We start from the raw sequence: 20,540 nt of genomic DNA, 5'->3' as shown, positions 1-20,540 counted from the left end.
ACCTTGGCTGAGTCATCATTGGTCCATCCCTGAGCCTCACGTGCACTTCGGTCAACTCCAAGGAGGGCCAGGGCCGAAGCTCCTCCTCCTCTCCCCACCCAACCCCCTCCCCTATAGGCACCTGGAGTCCCAACAGGAAGGGGCTGTAGCCCCCGGGAGCCGACGGAGGGCCCCTGAAGAGCAAGTGCACCAGGCAGAGTCCAAGACTCCCCCCAGGCCCCCGAGCCTGGCCTCAGGTACTGAGCCTGTCTGCCATGCCTGGGAGGAACCCAGCACCCCACCTCTGTAGGTGACACCTGCAGATAGGACATTCAGCCTGGCCCCCTTCCTCAGCCGGGCTCAGAGAGAGACTGTGACAGGGAGGTCCCCTTCTGGGGCTGGGGAGGGCCAACCCAAGTCCACCCTCTCCCAAGCCATGGTCCAAGCCCTGTGACCTTGTGGCCACCCAGGCTGGACTCAAGAGAGACCTCGTTCCACAAAAGGGTGGTGTCAAGAGTTCAGAGTGGTCTAGACAGAAAGAAGCAGCCACCCCAGGGCGCCAGCAGGCAGAACATGCCCACCAGGCAGCTTTCAGGGGCACAGGCACCAGGCCAGGGGTCGGCGGCCAGCAGCCTCCCCAGGAGACCAAGGCAGGGAGGGTGCTGCTGCTTTACCCCAAAGACGGCAGGTGTACTCAGGGCACAGAATTAAGCCATGCAGTGCCCTCTCCGAAGGACACCAGCTTCAGCGTGACCACAGCTTCGAGGCAGAGAGGACCCTCCCTCAGTGGGCAGGCAGGCTGGGCGGGGGGCACTATAAGCAGGGGCAACCCCACGGTGGGCAGACTGACCCTCCTGTGGGGGAGCCTGGTCAAGGGAGCTGGGATGGGCAGGGAACAGGGCAGGCCAAGCCTCTGCCCTGCTGGTGGGTGACTGTGGAGGGGCAGAGAGAGGGGTCAGCAGCTGGTCACTTGTGGCCAGGAGCTGCAGGGGTGGAGGGAGGGCAGGCAGGGCAGCCAAGAGGAGGGCGAGCTGCAGCGGCCTTGAGCTGGGGTCAGGACAAAGGCATACCAGGACTGCAGGTGCCAGTGCAGGCGGGTACAGAGGGACCAGCCTGGGGCAGTGGGCCGGTGACCAGCCTCTCAGGGAAAGAACCAGGTGTTGGGATCGCCTTACCTGCCCCAGAGGTGGGCCTGCCCAAGCAGCCAGGGGTCACAGGGCTGGGAACACAGAACTTGGGGTACAGCGGAGCAGCCTGAGGGGCAGGGATGCTGCCTGTGGACCCCTAGCCTGGACCATGGCCTTGGGGCTGCAGGGCCATGGGTGGGCTGTGGCCTCCCCTTGCCTCACGGCCTTTGTGACAGCTGTCACTCTGTTTGCCTTCTAGAGCCCCCCAGGACCTTCCGATGTCAACTGGTCCCTTCCCCTCCCAAGCACCCGATGCCACCAGCTTCTGGCAGCAGCTCCCCCAGGTGGCCCACAGACCTGCAGTCCAGGGGGCGTCGGCTCCGAGCCCTGGGCAGCTGGGGGCCTGGCGTGGGTGATGGGGCGGCGGCAATGGCCTCAGACCTGAGCCCTGGAGCCCAGGGATGTCCTGGCCCAAAGCCAGCACCAGACGCATCAGCCAGAATCCCCAGGGCAGCCGAACTCTCCCACCCCACCCCCTTCCCCCACTTAGTGTAGCCCCACTGCCAAGCTACACTGTGCTGGGGCCACGACCTGCCCACATATGTGGTCACGGGGGCGCTGGGTGGACTTGGCCTCATGGAGCACAGAACGTCTGGGCGGGTGTGTTGGCGGGTGGAGGGAATGCCTGGCCCTGGGGAGGACCCTCTTGGTGGAGGAAAGGGGGGGCTCGGGCTTGAACCCACTTTAGGCCCCCGACAGGGTTTGGCGTGGGAAGGGAGGGTCCCGATCCAGCCTTCCTTCCGGCCAGGCTTTCCCGTGGGCACAGGTTGGGGGGTGGTCACAGGGGCAGGCCTGTCAGAGGGCTCTCCGGCTAGAGTTGGGTGTGGCCGAGGGGCAGGGGCTGGAACTGGGGCTGCGAGTCCACCCCTCAGCCCCCCACACTCCCCACTCCCAGAGTAAGAGCCACCTCCTAGGCCTCCGTGGCCCAGTGTCCCAGGGTCCCAGCTGCTCGCCCTCGGCCTCCTGTCCCCGGGGGATCTGCAGGGCTCCCGCGCCGCGACAGGGCGGCAGCTCCCTCCTCCTGGGGCAGGATGCCCCGGAAGCCAAGCGAATCATTTTTTGACTCCCAGGTGTACAGAAATGCGATTTACTTTGTAGGCAACGTTGGTTCATTAAATTACGCAGCGGACCCCCCTGCCTAGTCCCCGCGCCCGTCCCGCCCGCCCTCCCCGCGGTCCCGGCCCCTAGGCGCGGCGGCAGGCGTCCGCGGTGAACGGCAGGCAGCTGAGGAAGCGGAAGCCGTATCTGCTCTCGGCCGTGCTCGGCACCGACAGGGCGACCATGGGGCAGCCGCGGTCCACGCTCTTCCGGCACACCTGGGGGGCGCGGGGGCTGAGAGGCGCGCGGGGCGGGGCAAGGAAGGGAGGGGAGGGGCGGGGCGGGGATGGAAAGAGGAAGGGGGGACGGGGAGGGAACTTGGAGGGGCAGGGGAGGGGAGGGGAGTGGAGGAGGGGGACCGGGCGCATCCACACGCGCGCCCTCACCCGAACTCGGTGCTCCTCCAGGCCCAGCCCGGCGTCTGCGGGAGGCGGCGGTGGGGTGGGGTCAGGCGGGCCGCGCTCTCCCTCCGGCGCGCGCTCCCCGGGGATGGGGGGCAGGTGCTGCGCGGGCCCCTCCCGCGGGTGGAAGCGCTTCCCCGAGCTCGGCGGCGGCTGTAGGGCCCGCGTCCTGGGGGGCGAGGATCATGAGGGCGGCGGCCGGCCCGTGGAAAGCGGCCCTAGAGGGCTCCGCGCCTGGCATGGTGCAGGGGCTGAGGGACGCCCTGGTGACTCGGGGCGGCAGGACGGGACCTGGGGACGTTGGGGCCGCCCAGGCGAGGGGATCCGCGGGACCGTTTTGCTGGGGGGGGGCTTGGAGAGGAGGCGGGGTCCCGGGGACCCGCGGTTCCCACCGTGGCCTCCGGCGACCGACCCGGGGCTCTCGCACGCGGCCTCTGCGCGGGGTTCCAGGCGGCTCGCAGGGGTCGGTGCCGGGCTCCACCTCCGGGAGCGGGAAGCGGTCGATGGACAAGTCGGTGTAGCCGACGAAGACCCTTGGGGCCGGAGTCGCGCAGTGTGGGATCCGGTGCTCGCTGAGGACCTGCGGGGCGCGTCGGTCACCCCCGCACCCGATGCCCGGCCGCCCCCCGAGGGCCCGCACCGACCTCGCCCTTGGGGCCCAGGAGCAGCGTCACGCAGTGGCGGCTGGAGTGGGAGGGTTTGGGCTCCCGGCCAGAGGACGCGCACGGCGGCTTCTCGGCGTTGCGGGGCCCCTCGCCCCAGACCTGGAAGGGCGCGGAGCGGCGGGTGAGGGGCGGCCGGGCTGGCCGTCCGGGCTGGGCTCGCGGGCCGGGGCGCACCGTGATGTGGTGGCGCGGGGCCAGCAGCGTGGCCGGCGGGAAGCGGTACAGGCGCTCCGGGCGGCCGCGCACCAGCTGCTTCAGCACCGCGCCGCCCAGGTCGGCCGTCTCCTGCTGCGACTGATTGAGGATGCGGACGAGCTTCTCGCGGACGCTCACGGCCACGATCTTCAGGCAGCTGCTCGTCGGGCTGGGGCAAGAGGGGGGCGCTGTGAGGAGATGCGGCCTGTCCACCCCACGGCTGTGCGCCGGGCCCGGAAACCAGCTCCAGCCGAGCGCCAGAGGCCTGGGCCGCCCCTTACCTCTGCGGGTGTTCGGGGCCCGGGTAGTCAGGGTCTGTGCAGAGCTCTGGCGCCGGGACCGGCTTGCGGTGCCTGGCTGATCGGGTTTTCTGGAGATCTAGAGAGGAGCACTTCTGGGGAGGGGAACCCTCGAATGGCGTACCCAACGAGATGTACCCCGTGAGGCCAGACCAGGCCTGCAGGGCCTGGGGGAGCGGGTAGCAGGGCCAGGGTCAGAGAGGCAGGAAGAGCGGCTGTACCTCGGGGCCTGGAGGACCTCCTTCAGGGCTCTGGGTGAGATCACGGGCCTGAGGGATGGAGGGTGGGTTAGGGTAACAGGGAGCCCCGCCCCACTGCACCTTCTGATCCTTTTCTAGAGTTCCTGGCCTGCACCAGTGCCTGCTCGCAGGAAGCACCCCAGCCCTGGGGCGAGTGCCCTGATGCCTTCAGCAGGTGGTAAGGCAGTCCCCGCTGGTAGCTGCTGGAGTCGGAGTCAGCACCCCCTGAGCTGCTGGTGCCCAGACAGGGCAGGGAGCCCCAGTTCACGGTCTTGTGATGCCCCTCGGAGTGCTTTCCAGGGGACCCCGGGCTGTCTGTGTCTAGCTGTGGCCAGGGCCAGGGCTGCCTGTGGACCACACTCTGCTTGATGTCCATTCCAGCTCCAGACGCCAGCCCTGCCCCCATCCAACCGGAATAGGCAGCGCAGCAGGGAGCCCCTGCTGGGTCCCGGTACCCAGGAGCCAGGCCCAGCACATGGCAGGACAGTGATGGCCCCTTCAACCCCAACCCGTTCTACAGATCACAGGACTGAGCACTGGAGGGTTAAGGGACTTATCCAGGGGCACCAAGGGGTAGTGTCCTTGAGTGGCCTGGGTCTTCACCTGCCAAGGTGAGCCCTCCCTTCTGGCCCCTGGGGAGTCCCTGCCTGTGCCGTTACTTTTGCTGTGAGTCAAGCTCCATGTTGGTGAAGAGGTTGGGGTACCGGTGGGCAATACTGTTCCAGTCCACGTCCTCCAGCCGAAAGCCCTGGCCAGGAAACAAGAGGCACGTGTCCCCTCCCGCCGGGCTCCAGATCCCAGAGCACACACGTGGGAGGCCTAGCTTACCTCCCCAGTGGGAGCCTGAATGTCCTCAGAGAGGTCACTTGGGTCCATCAGAGTCCCTGCTGTCACCACCTGCCAGAGGGGACCAGAGGCCAGTGGGCAGGGACTGGGGCGAGTGGCACCCTCCCCCACAGCACCTCTTCTCTTTGACCTTACCTGTGTTTTGAGGCCTCCTGATTCCTCCCCGCTGGAGCCTGGAGTTCCAGAGGCAGCCTGAGCCGGGCAGGCTTCCAGGCAGACCAGGGCACCCCAGCAGAGGTACCCGATGGGAGGGTGAGGGCTGGGGAGGGCGGCTGGGGCAGCAGGGCTTGAAGGGTGGGCTCACCTCCACACTGCCAGTCTGGGATCGCAGCATGCGGCCCACCCACGAGGAGCGGGCTAGCTGCAGGAGGCAGGACTTCTGGAAGTTCTGCAGCTCGGCCTCCACCTCCTGGAGCCTGCGGGTGGTCTCCAGCAGCTGCTCCTCCAGGTACTCCTTCTCCTGCTCAAGGAGGGCCTGTGGGTGAGAGGCCAGCCCACGCCGGGGTCCCCACACCAGGACCCCGCCCACTCCCTGCGCGCCCGCCCACTCCCTGCGCGCCCGCCCACTCCCTGTGACCCCGCCGGGCTCCCCATACCAGGACCCCGCCCACTCCCTGTGCCCCGCCCACTCCCTGTGCCCCGCCCACTCCGTGTCCCCGCCCACTCCCTGTGCCCCCGTCAACCCTCTGTGCCCCCCGCCTCACCCACTGGGCTCGCTCTTTCTGTTCCTTTAGCTGCAGGGTCAGCTTCTGGACCCGGCTCTGCAGTAGCCTCTCCTGACTGTGGGAGCTCCTGGAGGAGGGGTGACCTCAGCAGCCCCCAGCCTGCTCAGGCAGGGGTTCTTAACACCAGGTCAGTGGTGAAGGAGGGCACCACCGCCATCTTGGCCCCAAGGGCACACAGTACAGCGGCGCTGGGGCCGGCCAGCCTCCCACTGGTCTGGGCAGGGGCCTGGCACCCATCCACATGCTCAGGGCTGGGGTGAGGCTGTGACGTGTTAGCTTAGGGTCAGGGTGGAGGGTCAGCGTGGGCAAGGTCGAGGGAAAGGATCTCACTCGGCTGTTGGGGTTGGGGCCAGGACAGGGCAGGGTTGGGTTGGGCTGGATGCTCTGCTTCAGACCTCTTGGGCGGAAGCCCCGCCACCTCCTGCAGGATGTGGCAGAGCCGGGTGTCCCGGCCATTCTGGACCTCCCACCGCAAGGCCTGGATCTCTAGTTCTCGCTGCCCCCACAGCAGCCGCAGCGTGCGAGGATCCAGGGACTCAGGAGCCAACCTGCAGCGACAGTGCCCCTGCTGCTTGCTCAGGCTGGGCCCCCGCCATCTGGCCCAGGAGCCTCACCACTCCTCCCTCCCGTCCTTACTGCGGGTGGGCAGAGCAGGCCACCCGTGAGGAGTGGGGCGTGGTGTCCGGCAGGCTTGTGGGAGTCGCAGAGGCTGCAGGTGTGCCTGCTGGAGGTCCCAGGTGACCACTGACCAGCTCTCGGTCTGCGGGGGACAAGAGAGCCTCCTCCTTGGCTTCTTCAGCCCTGGGGCCAGACTTGGGGGCCATTTGTGATGTTCTTCGGGAGCTGGGAGGGGTGGGGAGGCCAAGTGTGCTTGTGTGGCCACACAGGTTGGAGCCGCCCAGCGGCACCAGCGCTCAGGGAGCGTGGCTATCTGAGGAGCTCCCCAAATGGGTGTCCACACCTGTGTGTTTCTGACCTTTGCCTGTGATGTGGTGTCTTTCTCTTTCTCTCTCTTGTCTCCCCAGCTCAGGGCCCCACCCCCAGCATTCACCTGAGGCCAGAGCTCCAAGCCGGCCTGGGAGGGAAGGGCTGTGTACCGTTGCCCTGGATACCAGCACCCAGAAGGGGAGGGGCTGTTTGTTACCTGGAGCCTCCAGGGAGACCCCAGACCAGGCCGCTGGGTGAGTTCTGAGCCAGCCCAGCCTGGAGGAGGTGTGAGAGGCTGAGCCACTGCTCAGCTTGGGGTGGGGGAAACCACTTAGTGGCCAACACCCTCCACCTGAGGGAGGCCCCAGCATCCCCCACCTAGCCTGGTGGCAGCAGCGTGACACATATAGAAGCATTGCTGTCTGTGAGCCAGGCCAGCATAGCCACGGGTGTGTGGGGGACAGGAAGCAGACAGGTAACAGTGACAAGCTGGGGACTGGTAAGGGCTAATTTGCAGTAGTACGCCCCTGCCCACAGCCTCTTTTTAAATTAGTAATTAGTTTTTTATATACAGGTTCTTGCTTTGTTGCCCAGGCTGTTGGAGCGCCTTGGTGTGATCCAGCTCATGGTAATCTGGAATTCCTGGGCTCAAGCGATCCTCCCACTTCTGCCTCCTGAGTTACTGGGACTACAGGCGCCTGCCTGCACCGCCAGGCCCAGCCCACAGCCCCTTCGACCTCAGTGACCAGCACTCATCCCCAAGCTGGAAGCCTCACCTTTTCCAGCCATCTCCACACCCCCTGGGTCACCCCCAGGGACCCCCGTGGGCATTGCCATTATCACGACAAGCATTCCCCCTCTTCTAGGACAAAAGTGAGGCCAGACCTGACCCACAAGACCCAAGCACTCCCGCCTTCACCTCCACCCCGCCCTCACTCATTCACCCTCCATCTCTGCAACTTGTCGGCTGGGTAAGGCCTCCCTAGAGGAGCACAGGAGACGGGCCGGCAGGAGGCCCCTCCACGCCCACAACTCGTTCCGAGCTGGGCAGAGCAGGCAATGAATGGCGGACCACGAGGCTGCGGACCCCGCCGGGACAGCAGGGCAGGTAGGTGTCGGGACGAAGAGCCTCAGCCGGGGCCCGGCCTCTCCCGAGCGGGCACCTCCCGCACCAGGGCTGCCCCCAGCCGGGGACTCGTGCCCCTGCTCCCCGCGGCCCTGCGCGTCCAGGTGACCGCCACCGCGGGGGCCCCCAGGGAACGGCCGCGAACGCGAGGGGCGGTGCCGGCCCCGCTGCCCCTGGGCACACGTGGGGTGTGCGGGATCCCAGGCCGGAGACCGTCCCCGGGCGGGAACCCGCCACACTTGAAGGCGGCTGAGGAAGGAAGTCCGCCCCGAGCGGGGCCAGACACCTGCCCCGACGCGCCGCCCGGGGCCGCAGCCGCCGCGTTTCCGCGTCCTTCGCGGGGTGGGGGATGGGGGCGGAGGACCGCGGCTAGGCCCCGCCCTCTGGCCCGCCCACACCTGGAGTTTCTGGGGGCGGGGCGCGGCGGCGAGCCAATGGGGCGGGGAGGGGCGTGATGGAGGCAGCCAATGGGTGAGGGCTGGAGAGCGGGACACCCGCTCGGAGAAGCCAATAGGGGTGCTGGGGGGCGGGGCGTGCGGGCCGCGGGCCAATGGGGGCGCGGGGCCGGGGCGCGCCGCGGCGCTGGGGGCGGCAGGTTGCGGCGGCTCCCGAGCGGGTCCCGATGCTGGCGAGCGCCCAGGTGAGCCGCGCCGGGTCCCGGGGCCTTCCGAGCGCGGGGCTCGCCTCGAGCCGGCCGGGAACCGACTCCAACTGGGGAGCGTTTTCCGCGAGGCCGGGGTGGGGGGCCGAGGGCGCGGGCGTCGCGGCACCTGCGCCCACCCTGCGGAGCTGGGACGCCCTGGCTCCCGCCAGGCTGGGGTTGCAGACGGCGCCGGCATCCGTGCCCGCGGCGGACGCCGGGACCTTCGGGGCGATTGGACGGCGGGGCTCCCTGGGTTGGCGGGGGCTGCTCAGACCCGGAGTCCGCTGGGTCTGCGGGGTCGAGGTCAGGGTCGCGACCCCGAGCGCCGCTGCGGCCTGAGCGGGTCGGGGGGGGGGGGGCGTTCCCATGGCGGCGGCCGCAGTGCCCTCCGAGCCTGGTGAGGCGGACAGGAAATCCTGGGTCTGGTTAATGATTCGCCTTGTTCCGGGAGTGCGGGCGTGGCAAGAGGAGGCCGGTGAGGTGGGGAGCCTGCATGCTCCGGAGGGCCACCCCAGGAATGTGTGGCCGGCGGGTGGGGCCGGCACGGGAGGGCGGGGCCAATGCGGAGGGGCCGCAGCCCGGGCCGTTTCTAGGGCAGGCCAGGAGGAGGACCAGGCTGAGGTAGGAGTAGGCAGGTCCTGACCCTGTGGCCTGCGCCTTCCCCGCAAAACAGGGATGCTCTTAGGGCTGGCAGCCATGGAGCTGAAGGTGTGGGTGGACGGCGTCCAGCGTGTGGTCTGTGGGGTCTCCGAGCAGACCACCTGCCAGGAAGTGGTCATCGCACTGGCGCAAGCAATAGGTGAGTGCTCTGGGGTGAGGCTGGCCCTGCAGGTAGAGCTGAAGTGAGGCCTGATGGTCTAGCCCTGTTTCACCCAAGGAGGGTGGGGCTGGTTGCTGAACCGGCTTGTCCTTCCCAGTTCCTCAAGCCAGGGAGACAGAGTGGGGGGCACAAAGGCTGACCTTCTCCCCTTCCCCCCAGGCCAGACCGGCCGGTTTGTACTTGTGCAGCGGCTTAGAGAGAAGGAGCGGCAGCTGCTGCCAGAGGAGTGTCCAGTGGGCGCCCAGGCCACCTGTGGACAGTTTGCCAGCGATGTCCAGTTTGTCCTGAGGCGCACAGGGCCCAGCCTGGCTGGGAGGCCCTCTTCAGACAGCTGCTCACCCCCAGAACGCTGCCCAATTCGTGCCAGCCTCCCTGCAAAGCCACGGGCAGCGCTGGGCTGTGAGCCCTGCAAAGCACTGACCCTCGGGCCAGCCCCCAGCCTCTCACCTCCTGGGCCTGCAGCCCCCGTGACACCCTCACCAGGCTGCTGCACAGACCTGCGGAGCCTGGAGCTCAGGGTGCAGAGGAACGCTGAGGAGCTGGGCCACGAGGCCTTCTGGGAGCAGGAGCTGCGTCGGGAGCAAGCCCGGGAGCAGGAGGGACAGGCACGCCTGCAAGCGCTAAGCGCAGCCACTGCTGAGCACGCCGCCCGGCTGCAGGCCCTGGACGCCCAGGCCCGAGCCCTGGAGGCCGAGCTGCAGCTGGCAGCAGAGGCCCCTGGGCCCCCTTCTCCCATGGCATCTGCCACTGAGCGTCTGCGCCAGGACCTGGCTGTTCAGGAGCGGCAGAGTGCGGAGGTGCAGGGCAGCCTGGCCCTGGTGAGCCGGGCCCTGGAGGCTGCAGAGCGAGCCCTGCAGGTGAGCGCCAGGACCTGCTTCCTGTCCCTTCCCCTCCCCTGACATGAGCAGGTTTGGGGGTCACAGGGTCCAGCTAGGGAGAGCACTCCCTCTGGGGCACAAGGGCCACGGAGCCCCATGGCTGTGCCTCCTGAGAGTCCCGTGTGCCCCCAGGCCCAGGCTCAGGAGCTGGAGGAGCTGAACCGGGAGCTCCGTCAGTGTAACCTGCAGCAGTTCATCCAGCAGACTGGGGCTGCGCTACCGCCGCCCCCACGGCCTGACAGGGACCCTCCTAACACACAGGTTGATGTGGTTCTGGGGGAGGCTGGGAGGTGAGGACCTGGCCCAGCCCCACTCCAAGCTGACTTCCCTCCCCACAGGGCCCTCTGTCTCCAGCCAGACAGGAGTCCCTCCTGGGACCCCCCCTGAGCCCCGTGCTGGTGCCTGCCCTAGGCCCCGAGGGTATGTCTGTGTCCTGCCTACCCCTGGGACCCGGCGCTCTCCTGTGGCCGCAGCCTCCTCAGCCTGTGTCCTTCCACAGTGGCTGCCGTGAAGCAGAACTGGAGGTAGCAGCAGCTCCTGCCCCAGAGCGGCGTCCTCTGGCAGCCCAGCCCCAGGCTCTGTGACAGATCAGTGAGGGCGGTGAGACCAGCCTGCCTGGACCGCAGAAGGAGGTCGGCGGTCACAGAGGGCTCCTGCACCACACAGTGGGAAGCTCTGGGCTCGGCATCAGGAGCAGGGGGTGCAGGGGAGGACTGTCCGGGTCCTTGCCAGGTCTGCCAGACGCCCTGGAGAAGCATGGGGCATAGCCAGCTCGAACTTGCCAGACCCCAGAGGCCAGAACTGCCTGCTGGGGACAGGAGATTCATTGACAGTGCTCAGGCTGTGGGCATGTGCCTGCCTGCGGGAGGCTCCTTCACGGTGTGTACACGGTGAGAGCATGTGTGTGCCGCCTCCTGACCCCAACACTAAAACCTCAATAAACTGCCCGCAGTGGCTTGAGTGTGTGCTAAGGCTGCGCTGGGCTGGGTCTGTGAGATCTTGAGCGTGAGCCTCCACGGGGTGCCGCTGAGCAGCACCCCAAGACACCTGGGGCTGGCCACAGCTGAGCATCTTTGAATGGGGTCCCTCAGGGACCAGTACTCAGTGGGGCCAAGCGCTGGAGCTTCCTGGGCTCCATATTCCATCTGCTTGGCCCTGCCTACCCCCAGGGGCTCTCCTGTTGAAGGCCCCAGCCTGGCAGGCCTGCTGGCTGAGCCTGGCCTGACCGTTCCGGGCTTGTCTGAACCCCCTCCCACCTGACTCCTCGTTGTGTGACCTGTGCCCCACCAGCGGCAGGAACTGAGGACGCTGGGATGAGCTAGACCCGCCTGTCAGGTTTACTGAGAACTTGTGGGGGCGGGTCCCAGATTCCTAGGTCAGCCAGGCCTGGGCAGCTTCACCACCCCAGGGAGGGCCTGGGTACCAGTGGGCAGGGGCTGCCTCCCTCCCTAGGTGGATGTGAAATAACTGCAATGAGCCTGCAGCTTTGAAATTGGGGCCGGGGCCGGGTGCCTTGGCTCACACCTGTACTCCCAGCACTTTAGGAGGCTGAGACGGATGGATCACTTGAGGTCAGGAGTTTGAGACCAGCCCGGGCAACATGGTGAAACTGTCTCTACAAAAAATACAGGGCCCAGCATGGTGGCTCATGCCTATTATCCCAACACTTTGGGAGGCCAAGGCAGGCAGATCACTGAGGTCAGGAGTTGGAGACCAGCCTGGCCAACACGATGAAAACCCATCTCTACTAAAAATACAAGAACTTAGCCAGGCGTGGTCATGTGCGCCTGTAGTCCCAGCTCCTCGGGAAGCTGAGGCAGGAGAATCGCTTGAACCTGGGAGATGGAGATTGCAGTGAGCCAAGATTGAGCCACTGCACTCCAGCCTGAGTGACAGTGAGACTGTCTCCAAAAAATAAAAAAATTGGGGCAGTGTCCACATTCCAACCCAGGCCCTGCCTGGGCCCTTGGGCTGCCTGTTGCTTCTCCTGATCCTCAGGGTGAACCCTACCCTCCCAGCTCCAAGGACCATGGTTGGGGTTGGAGAAGAGGCTTTTTGTGGTGAGCAGAATGTGGGGGACCCCTATACCTGGGTACAGCCATGGGTGGTATTGGAGGAGTCAGGGGTGTCCAGTCCTTTGGCTTCCCTAGGCCACACTGGAATAATTGTTTTGGGTCACACATAGAATACACTAACGATAGCTGATAAGCTATTAAAAAAAAAAAAATTGTGGCCAGGCACAGTGGCTTATGCCTGTAATCCCAGCACTTTGGGAGGTAAGGCAGGTGAATCACAAGGTTGAGAGTTGGAGACCAGCCTGGCCAATAAGTGAAACCCCCGTCTCTACTAAAAAATACAAAAATTAGCTGGGCGTGGTGGTGGGCACCTGTAATCCCAGCTACTCAGGAGGCTGACCCAGGAGAATTGCTGGAACCCAGGAGACAGAGGCTGCAGTGAGCCAAGATCACGCCACTGCACTCCAGCCTGGGTGACAGTGAGAAACACCCGTCTCAACAAAATAAAAGAAAATTTACAGATTTGTGTTGGGCTGCATTCAGAGCCGTCTCACGGGCGAAAGTTGGACAAGCTTGCCCTAGATCATAGGGTCTTTGTGCTTTGAGGGTGGGGGAGTTTGGGATGGACTCAGCTTTCTCTTGGGTGGCCCTGCATCTGGTGCCCCCTGTCCCTGGAGTAGACGAACGGAACGTGGAAGTCCTGAACTTGAGCAAGGAAGCCATCCACAGGGCCCCCCAGAGGCCAGGGCCACCAGCTCCCTGCTGCGTAGAGGGAACTTGGCTTGGCTATTTCCTGCCTGAGGCAGGGAACCAAATGCGGTGAGGCCAGGCAGCAGAGGTGGCTCCCGGCACCAGTGTCAGCAAGCCAGACCCTCACTTGACTTTGCTCCTGTCTGCACTCTGGCCTCAGCCTGCTGCCTGGCTCACAGCTGCCCATCCCTGGGAGGTCCTCAGGGGCCTGGACCTGCCTAACCCGTGACCCCAGACAGGGCTAAACCCAGGGTCACATGGGGTGGAGCCTGGAATGCAGAGACCAAGTGGGTTGTTCCCCGGGCAGCTGGCCTGGGGCCTGAGGGCCGACTCCTCCATCACAGCCCCCACCCACACTCCAAAGGGTGGTTGTACCTGTGACCAGCCCTCTGACCCATCATGGGGTCATCTTCCAGAAGCACACAGGCCAGCAAGGGGCAGTGCCAGGTGCCATCCAGAGCCTACCCCCATGTCCTCCTGGGGTCATGAGCTCTGCCCCACCCACCCCCGCCCCTCAATGGGAAGCAGGCATGGGACTGGCAGAGCACACGCTGTGCTGTTCCTGTGTCTGTTTTCAAAGAACACCTGTTCTTCTGAAGCCACCGCCTGGGTGCCCGTGCCTGGTCTGTTACTGCTAGCTAACCAGCCTTCTTCCCCACCAAGAGGCATCCCGGCACCCGCTGGGTTCTGGAGGGGTGGGGATGGTGTGGAGACTTCCTCCTCACTGGCTGTTTCATTTTTCATTTTTTTGAGACAGAGTCTCTCTCGTCACCCAGGCTGTAGGGCAATGGCACAATCTCATCTCACTGCAACCTCCACCTCCCAGGTTCAAACAATTCTCCAGCCTCAGCCTTCCAAGTAGCTGGGACTACAGGCGCATACCACCGCACGCGGCTAATTTTTGTGATTTTAGTAGAGATGGGGTTTCGTCATGTTGCCCAGCCTGGTCTTGAACTCCTGATCTCAAGTGAACCACCCGCCTCATCCTCCCGAAGTGTTGGGATGCCGGGCGTGAGCCACTGAGCCGGGCCTCTCACAGCTGTTTCAGGTGAACAGAGTCCCATGGTCCTGAAAAGTGGCCAGAGCGTTTCCGATCACTAAGCAAACCTTTGAGTGGCTGAAAAGTTTACTTTTGAGTTTGAAACTGCACTTTGAAAACTATATTGTGCGCTGTGCTGGCGAGTGGAAAGGCTGGGCTCCCCGAAAATATCCAGTTCCACCGCAGGGCAGGCCCAAGCCAAGCCAACCCCCAGGCGACGCAGGGGGGCATCCCACCTGGTGTAATATGGTCAGAGGCAGAGCCAGGCCACATTGAGGGACTGTGCTGGGGCCCTACTGGCCCAGACTTTCTACCTGACCCCAGCACAGAAGTGCTCTGTAGGGCCGGCCGAGGACCCCGGTTCTCTGAGGGTGCCTCACAGAAAGTCCCTATCCGGCAGGAAGTCAGCTCCGCAGGTTCCACCCCAAGGCCACACACAGCCTTCCCCACCTGCAGATTCTGCCAAGTCTCAGCCCACAGTGGTGACAGGCAACCCCATCAGGACAGGGTGCTTCCAAAGGCCAGTCCGAGTCCACGCCAGGCGTCCACTAGATCTGCCTCTCCCTCTCCAGCGAGCTGGGTGCAGCCCTCAACCCCTGCAGACACGAGGAGAGGGGACAGGGCCTGTAAGCTCGGGACACACCCTGGCCCTGATTTTCACAGTGGTCTTGAGAAGGCAAGCCCAGCAGACAGGCAGCTGGAGAGGCACGTCCCGGGCCCCAACATAGGCCCACCGCGCCGACTCCCTCAGTGGCCTCACTGAAGCGGCTGAAACACAGAAGCGCCAAATCCGTCACTCTTCCCGTAGGAAGTCCCCAGAGGATGGCCCTGGTGGCTGAAGATAGGAGCATAGCACCCGTGCCTGCCCAGGGCCACCTTCGACTTGGCTACAGGAACTCCGCAGACCGGCACCCTGGACGCACAAGGAAAAGAAAGCTCCTTCCACGAGGTTATCTGGCCCAGCCTCGGCCCCAGCAAGCGGAGGGCAGCACAGCCCCGGAATGGCTCCGCTGTCCCCCACCCGCCTCCCTGCTGGGCAGACAGGCACCCCCGTCCACGGGGGCACCCCCCCACAGTATCCGGCTGCCCTCGCGTCCCCGTGTGCCCGCTCGCCTGCCCGCCAGACCCGGGTCACGGGGCCAGGAGGGTCGCGCTGCCCAGGCACAGATCAGCCGCTGTCACACGCACAGTGGGTCTGGAGCAGCGCAGTGTGCGGTGGGCAGGGGCTGCCCTGCGTCTGGAGGGACGGCCGGGTGCGCGGGCGGAGGACTCGACCCCCACCCCCGCGCCCTCCAACTTGGTGTCCGAGCCCCGCCCCCCCTGCCCAGCCCGACCCCCCGCCACCCCGCGGGAGGGCGGCCTCGGAGGTGCGCCCGGCCCGCCAACCTGGGACTCCTCGCGCGTCACCTGCGACCCCGGCGAGGTGCGGCCGCCGGCTCTCGGCCCAACTTCGGCCGCGGCCCGGGGCACCCTTGCGCCTCCGGCCCGCCCCGCCCCGGCCGGGTCCCCACCGCCCACGCCCCGCCCCGTATGCAAATGACCCGCCCCCGCAGCCAATGGTCGGCCGAGCCGGGCCCGCCCTGCCGCAACGCAGCCAGTGGGCGTGAGGGAGGTTCGCGACGCCCCGCCCACCGCCGCGCGGCCCTCCGCGGGCGAGGCCGGCGCGTTCTTTTCTGCACGTCGGCCCGGGGAGGGGCGGCACCTGCCGGGCGGGGCCTGCGGGGCGCCGGCCACGAGGGCGCGGCGGGGCCGGGGCGCGTCCCCCAGCCGGGCGGATGGTACGGCCCGAGGTGGTCCTCCTCCCGCCGCGCGGTGGTACGGCCCGGGCTCGCGGGGCTTCGGGGCGCGGGCCTTCGGGGCGCGGGGCTTCGGGGCGCGGGGCTACGGGGCGCGGGGCGGGAGCTGCTCCCCTCCCCGCCCCGCGGTGGTACGACCCGGCCGCCTCCGTGCCCCGCGCCTGCGGCCCCCCCAACCCGCCGGGCGCCCGGCGCACGTAGCCCGGGTCGTGACCCGGGAAGGGCCTCGTGGGCCGGGACACGGCGGCCTCGGGACGCACGCGTCACCCGCTGGGCGGCTTGGGGTCCCCAAAGGACTCCCGGGTCCGTCCGGCTGGCGAAGAGGAGGCCCTGGCTCAGCCTGGTTTGCCTCGCGACGCCCCGGGATGGCCTTGGGGACTGTGGGTCCCTCTTGCGCGCTCTGTCCCCACGGAAGCCTCGTGAGCCTGGCCGCGGTGCTGCACGGGGCTCGGGGTCCCCGCCGCCCTGTGCCGGTCTTTTGCCGGGACGAGGCGAAAGTAGCCTGTCTGTGCGCTGAAAAGGTGTGAAATCAAAGGAGCCTCGTCGGTTTGACCTTTGTTAGGACGCGCAGGACCAGATTCGGACGTGGACGTGTCGGACTCTGGGTGGGGCCCCAAAGTGGCAGCCAAGGGCGATCTGGCCGCTGGCCCCCGTTGGCACTGCCACCTGGGTCCTCGGCCCCTGGCCGTCTCCCCTTAGCTCCCTGGCCCTAAACTCACCGCCCTGCCCTTTGTTCTCTCCTGGCCCCATGACCTCTCTGCATCGGCATTCTCGCGGGCCTGGGCCACAGCCTGCCCACTGCCCCAATCCCAGCCCTGGCGGTCAAGTGCTGGGGCCCCAGGGAGGCTCCAACTCAGCCCAGGTCCTCCGGAACTTGAAGACCGGGGACATAAATTCAGGTGCAGGGTCTGGAGTGGGTCAGACGTGATCAGCAAGACAGGATCAAGGTGTTGCTCACCCCTTGACCCTGGCCCCCAATAGAGCCGAGTGGCTCCTTGTACCTCTGGCCACCCGTGAATGGGGAAGGTCCCAGAGCAGTAAGGGCCACTCGGTTCTATTGGGGGTCAGGGGTCAGCAAGACCGCTATCATGTGGGTCGTGAAAGAACCCCTGGGAGTCAGTGGGATCCCTGAGGAGCCCCTCGGCTTCAGGGCAGAGCAGAGGCTCTCAGGGCAGTGAGACTGGGGACAGGACGGGGCAAGAGGGCAGGGTGGCTGTGTGTTCATCATGCCCTGCTGACGTGAACCCACTTCTGCCCCAAGCCCTGCCAATTTCACATGCACCTTTTCTCACCATCTGTAGTGAGTGGGATGGTCCCCCCAAAAGAAGATATATCCACATCCTAATGCCCAGACCCCCTAAACGTGGCCTTACTGGGAGAAAGCGTCTCTGCAGATGTGCTTGAGGGAGGCATCTCGAAGTGAGATCATCCTGGACTACCTTGGTGGGCCCTAAGTCTACTGACCAGTGTCCTTATAAAACACAGAAGAGAGAAACAGGCCAGGTGTGGTGGTTCAAGCCTGTAATCCCAGCACTCTGGGAGGCTGAGACAGGAGGATTGCTTTAGGCCAGGAGTTCAAGACCAGCCTGGGCAACACAGCAAAACCCTTTCTCTACAAAAAAAAAAAAAAAAGCCAGGCATGGTGACATGCGCTTGTAATCCCAAATACTTGGGAGGCTAAGGCAGGAGAATCACTTGAACCTGGGAGGTTGGCAGTGAGCTGAGATCATGCCACTATAGTGCAACCTGGGCAATGGAGCAAGACTCTGGTTAAAAAAAAAAATGTTGAGAAAACAAAAAAAAAAGAGAGAAAAAAGACACAGACAGATGGAGGCCATAGGAAGCCACAGCCAAGGAACACCTGGAGTCCACGAAGCTGGGAGAGGAAGGACCTCCCCAGACCCTCAACAGGGATCCTCAACAGTGTGACCCTGCCAGCCTGGGTCTCAGACCTCTGAGACTGAGAGAATGCATTTCTGTTGTCCAAGGCCCGTGGTTTGTGGCCGTTTGGTATGGCAGCCCCGGGACACACAGACACCTGCCTTCCCTAGATGGAGATGCAGCCCTGCCTGTCCCTCCCCCAGCTCTGGGAGCTTTGACTCCTTTGTTCTCACTCCACCCACCTCCTTCAGCTACCCTTGCCCCCCACCCCCACCTCCCCCAGGCATCCAGCTGGCTCTGGGGCTCCCTGCTGCTCAGGGTGGGATGGGTTTCAGCATGGGTGATGACTGGGTTCAGTGACCACGGAAGGTGTGTGTGTGGGGGGGGCTGGGCCCTCTGGAAGAAGCCAGCCTGGCCTGGACAGAAGCAAGGGAGCTCCCAGCCCAGCTCCACCCCCGTGCACACCAGGAGCAGCACACATGCCATACTTTTGTCTGCAGGAGCAGCACATGGCAGCATCAACCAGGAATCCAGCCTGAGTCTCTGAGTGCAGGTCTGTGTGAGGCTGTGTGGGCACGATGCACGTGTGTGCAGACTGGCACTAGCAGGTGACCGGGTGGCCCGTCAGTGAGCAGGGGAGGTGATGGTACTGACGGGGGGGCTACATACGGAGGCATCTGCCTGTCTGCTGTTGTGTGAGGCATCTGAGCATGTGTGAGCAGGTAAGGAGTTCTTTTGTGTCAGGTGTGTGTGTCGGGGGATCAGCAGGTTGGAGGTAATAGCTACGTGCCCATGCTCTCAAGAAGAACCACCCATGCTAGTCTGGCTCTGGGCAGCTGCCTGGGGATACTTCTTATGCCTGAGCCTGAGCACTGTCTGGTATAGCTGGATGGGTTGTGCACTGACAAGTGCACACCGAGGACACATTCTTCATGTTTCCCTGTGGATGTGTGCGTTTATTTTTTTTAAGAGATGAGGGTTTCACCTTGTTGGCCAGTCTGGTCTTGAACTCCTGACTTCAGTTGATCCACCTGCCTCAGCCTCCCAAAGTGCTGGGATTACGGGCGTGAGCCACTGCACCTGGCCATGTGTGTTTATTTTTAAATTTATGTATTTATTTATTTCTGAGACAGAGTCTGTCTGCAGCCCAGGCCGGAATGCAGTGGTGCAATCTCGGCTCACTGCAACCTCCGCCTCCCGGGTCTTGATTCAAGCAATTCTCCTGCCTCAGCCTCCGGAGTAGCTGGGATTACAGGCACTTGCCACCACGCCCAGCTAATTTTTGTATTTTTCCTAGAGACAGGGTTTCACCATATTGGCCAGGCTGGTCTTGAACTCCTGACCTTGTGATCCACCTGCCTCAGACTCCCAAAGTGCTGGGATTACAGGCGTGACCCACCACACCCGGCTGCGTGTGCTTATTATTTATTTATTTTGCATGCGTTTATTTTTTAAATTTCATTTTATTATCTTTTTGTTTTTGAGATGGAGTCTCGCTCTGCCGCCCAGGCCGGAGCACGATCTTGGCTCACTGCAACCTCCGTCTCCCTGGTTCAAGTGATTCTCCTGCTTCAGCCTCCCAAGTAACTGGGACTACAGGCGCGTGCCACCACACCTGGCTAATTTTTGGTATTTTTAGTAGAGACGAGATTTCACCATGTTGGCCAGGATGGTCTTGATCTCCTGACCCTGTGATCTGCCCACCTCGGCCTCCCAACGTGCTGGGATTACAGGTGTGCGCCACCGCGCCCGGCCTTTATTATCATTTTTTAGACAGAGTCTTTCGTTGTTACCCAGGCTGGAGTGCACGGGTGCTTTCTCACCTCACTGCAACCTCTGCTTCCTGGGTTCAAGTGATTCTCCTGCCTCAGCCTTCTGAGTAAGTGGAATTACAGGGGTGCACCACCATGCCCAGCTAATTTTTGTATTTTTTTTCAGGCACAGTCTCACTTTGTCGCCCAGGCTGGAGTGGACTGGCACAATCTCGGCTCACTGTAACCTCTGCCTCCTGGTTCAAGGGATTCTCCCGCCTCAGCCTCCCAAGTAGCTGGGATTGCAGGCACCAGCCACCACACCCGGCTCATTTTGTATTTTTAGTTAGGGTTTCACTATGTTGGCCAAGTTGGTCTCAAACTCCTGACCTCAGGTGATCCTCCTGCTTCAGCCTCCAAAAGTGCTGGGATTACAGGTGTGAGCCACTGCGTCTGGCTTATTATTTTTGAGACAGGGTCTCTGTCACCCAGGCTGCAGTGCAGTAGTGTCATCACAGTTAACTGCAGCCTCAATCTTCCCTGGGCTCGAGCAATCCTCCCACCTCAGCCTCCTGAGTAGCTGGGACTACGGGTGTGCACTATCATGTCAGGCTAATTTTTTTCCAATTTCTTGTAGAGAGGAATTTCTCACCGCGTTGCCCAGGTTGGAACTCCTAGGCTCACGTGATCCTCCCGCGTGGCCTCCCAAGCCGCTAGGATAACATGGTGTGTGCCACCGTGCCTGGCCTGGGTGATGTGTTTATTTTGACAATTACCAGCAGCCCCCAGGCAGCCTGTTCTCCTTCCCAGGAGCCTCAGCATGTGTCTGTGGGTGCCCCTTTATCTTAGTGGCCTGCAGGCAGGCATGCAGCACATGGAGAGGTAGGGGAGGTCCCTCGGCCCACTGACCACACGGGACCCCACCTGAGCTATGCCCATCTCACCCTCACAATGACCTAACAGGTATGATCATCTTTCCTCTTTCACGGCCAAGGACACGGAGGCACACAGAGGTTGAGAAACTGAGACTGAAGCATGTGGGTTCAGGTGGCTGGCCTGGGTGACCATCGTGACACCCAGCTCCTTCTGGCCCCACCCTTCTGGCCCACCGGGAGTAGACTGCTCCAGAGTCCTCCCTAGTGTCTCCCGCACCATCCACTCCTCCTTCTTCAGGGGCGTTTTCAGAGCTCAGCAGTGCCCACTACTTCTCGCATTGCAAACAGAAAACAACACCCCTGGCCGGGCACGGTGGCTCAAGCCTGTAATCCCAGCACTTTGGG

At 64.2% G+C, this 20,540-nt stretch overlaps 3 protein-coding genes and 2 long non-coding RNA genes across 11 annotated transcripts in view; 3 read left to right on the top strand and 2 right to left on the bottom strand.

Annotated features, from left to right (window-relative positions):
• LRRC56 (leucine rich repeat containing 56) overlaps positions 1–1,996 on the top strand; it is a 16,149-nt gene extending 14,153 nt beyond the window's left edge. For 2 of the 3 annotated variants that reach the window (XM_017507869.2, XM_017507870.2), the window contains exons 12-13: positions 118–236; positions 1,366–1,996. In XM_017507869.2, coding sequence (XP_017363358.1) covers positions 118–236; positions 1,366–1,661 — 415 coding nt within the window. In that variant the 3' untranslated portion in view covers positions 1,662–1,996. The remainder of the gene's footprint in view (positions 1–117; positions 237–1,365) is intronic. The other variant, XM_017507873.2, reaches the window with a different exon arrangement.
• A 237-nt stretch (positions 1,997–2,233) lies between these two features.
• Positions 2,234–6,320, bottom strand: LMNTD2 (lamin tail domain containing 2; the record flags this gene model as incomplete). Its single annotated transcript, XM_037731157.1, is given in 12 exon segments — positions 2,234–2,482; positions 2,651–2,818; positions 2,820–3,245; positions 3,310–3,429; positions 3,505–3,694; positions 3,807–3,903; positions 4,145–4,410; positions 4,723–4,811; positions 5,214–5,369; positions 5,614–5,701; positions 6,030–6,182; positions 6,271–6,320. Coding segments are annotated over 12 exon segments (1,935 nt in total), but the record flags the coding sequence as incomplete, so codon positions are not given.
• Positions 6,321–7,479, top strand: LOC108288790. Its single transcript, XR_001818845.2, has 3 exons — positions 6,321–6,349; positions 6,660–6,815; positions 7,156–7,479. It is a non-coding gene; the product is annotated as an uncharacterized LOC108288790 (long non-coding RNA).
• A 27-nt stretch (positions 7,480–7,506) lies between these two features.
• Positions 7,507–10,999, top strand: RASSF7 (Ras association domain family member 7). 5 transcript variants are annotated; one of them, XM_017507876.2, is made up of 5 exons: positions 7,507–7,532; positions 9,004–9,129; positions 9,310–10,007; positions 10,161–10,289; positions 10,367–10,999. In XM_017507876.2, exons 2-5 carry the CDS (start codon positions 9,006–9,008, stop codon positions 10,610–10,612), a joined length of 1,197 nt encoding a protein of 398 aa, XP_017363365.1. In that variant the 5' UTR covers positions 7,507–7,532; positions 9,004–9,005; the 3' UTR covers positions 10,613–10,999. The 5 variants fall into 5 exon arrangements, with proteins under 5 accessions (XP_017363365.1, XP_017363363.1, XP_017363364.1 ...); XM_017507874.2 differs by lacking the exon at positions 7,507–7,532 and adding an exon at positions 8,237–8,327; XM_017507875.2 differs by lacking the exon at positions 7,507–7,532 and adding an exon at positions 8,731–8,810.
• A 2,902-nt stretch (positions 11,000–13,901) lies between these two features.
• On the bottom strand, positions 13,902–15,312 carry LOC108288723. Its single transcript, XR_001818810.2, has 2 exons — positions 15,219–15,312; positions 13,902–14,745 (listed from the first exon to the last, which is right to left on the bottom strand). It is a non-coding gene; the product is annotated as an uncharacterized LOC108288723 (long non-coding RNA).
• Between the last annotated feature and the right edge of the window lie 5,228 nt (positions 15,313–20,540).

This window comes from Cebus imitator, unplaced genomic scaffold (genome assembly GCF_001604975.1).
Source record: "Cebus imitator isolate Cc_AM_T3 unplaced genomic scaffold, Cebus_imitator-1.0 Scaffold384, whole genome shotgun sequence".
Classification (NCBI taxonomy): Eukaryota; Metazoa; Chordata; class Mammalia; order Primates; family Cebidae; genus Cebus; species Cebus imitator.
Note: the sequence above shows the minus strand (reverse complement) of the source record. Positions and strands in the feature narration are given on the sequence as shown.

Coding starts and splice junctions, on each gene's coding strand:
- RASSF7 (XM_017507876.2), top strand. CDS start 9,006: ATGCTCTTAGGGCTGGCAGCCATGGAGCTGAAGGTGTGGGTGGACGGC. Junction 9,130..9,309: donor CGCACTGGCGCAAGCAATAG/GTGAGTGCTCTG, acceptor CCTTCCCCCCAG/GCCAGACCGGCCGGTTTGTA. Junction 10,290..10,366: donor GGGACCCTCCTAACACACAG/GTTGATGTGGTT, acceptor CCCTCCCCACAG/GGCCCTCTGTCTCCAGCCAG.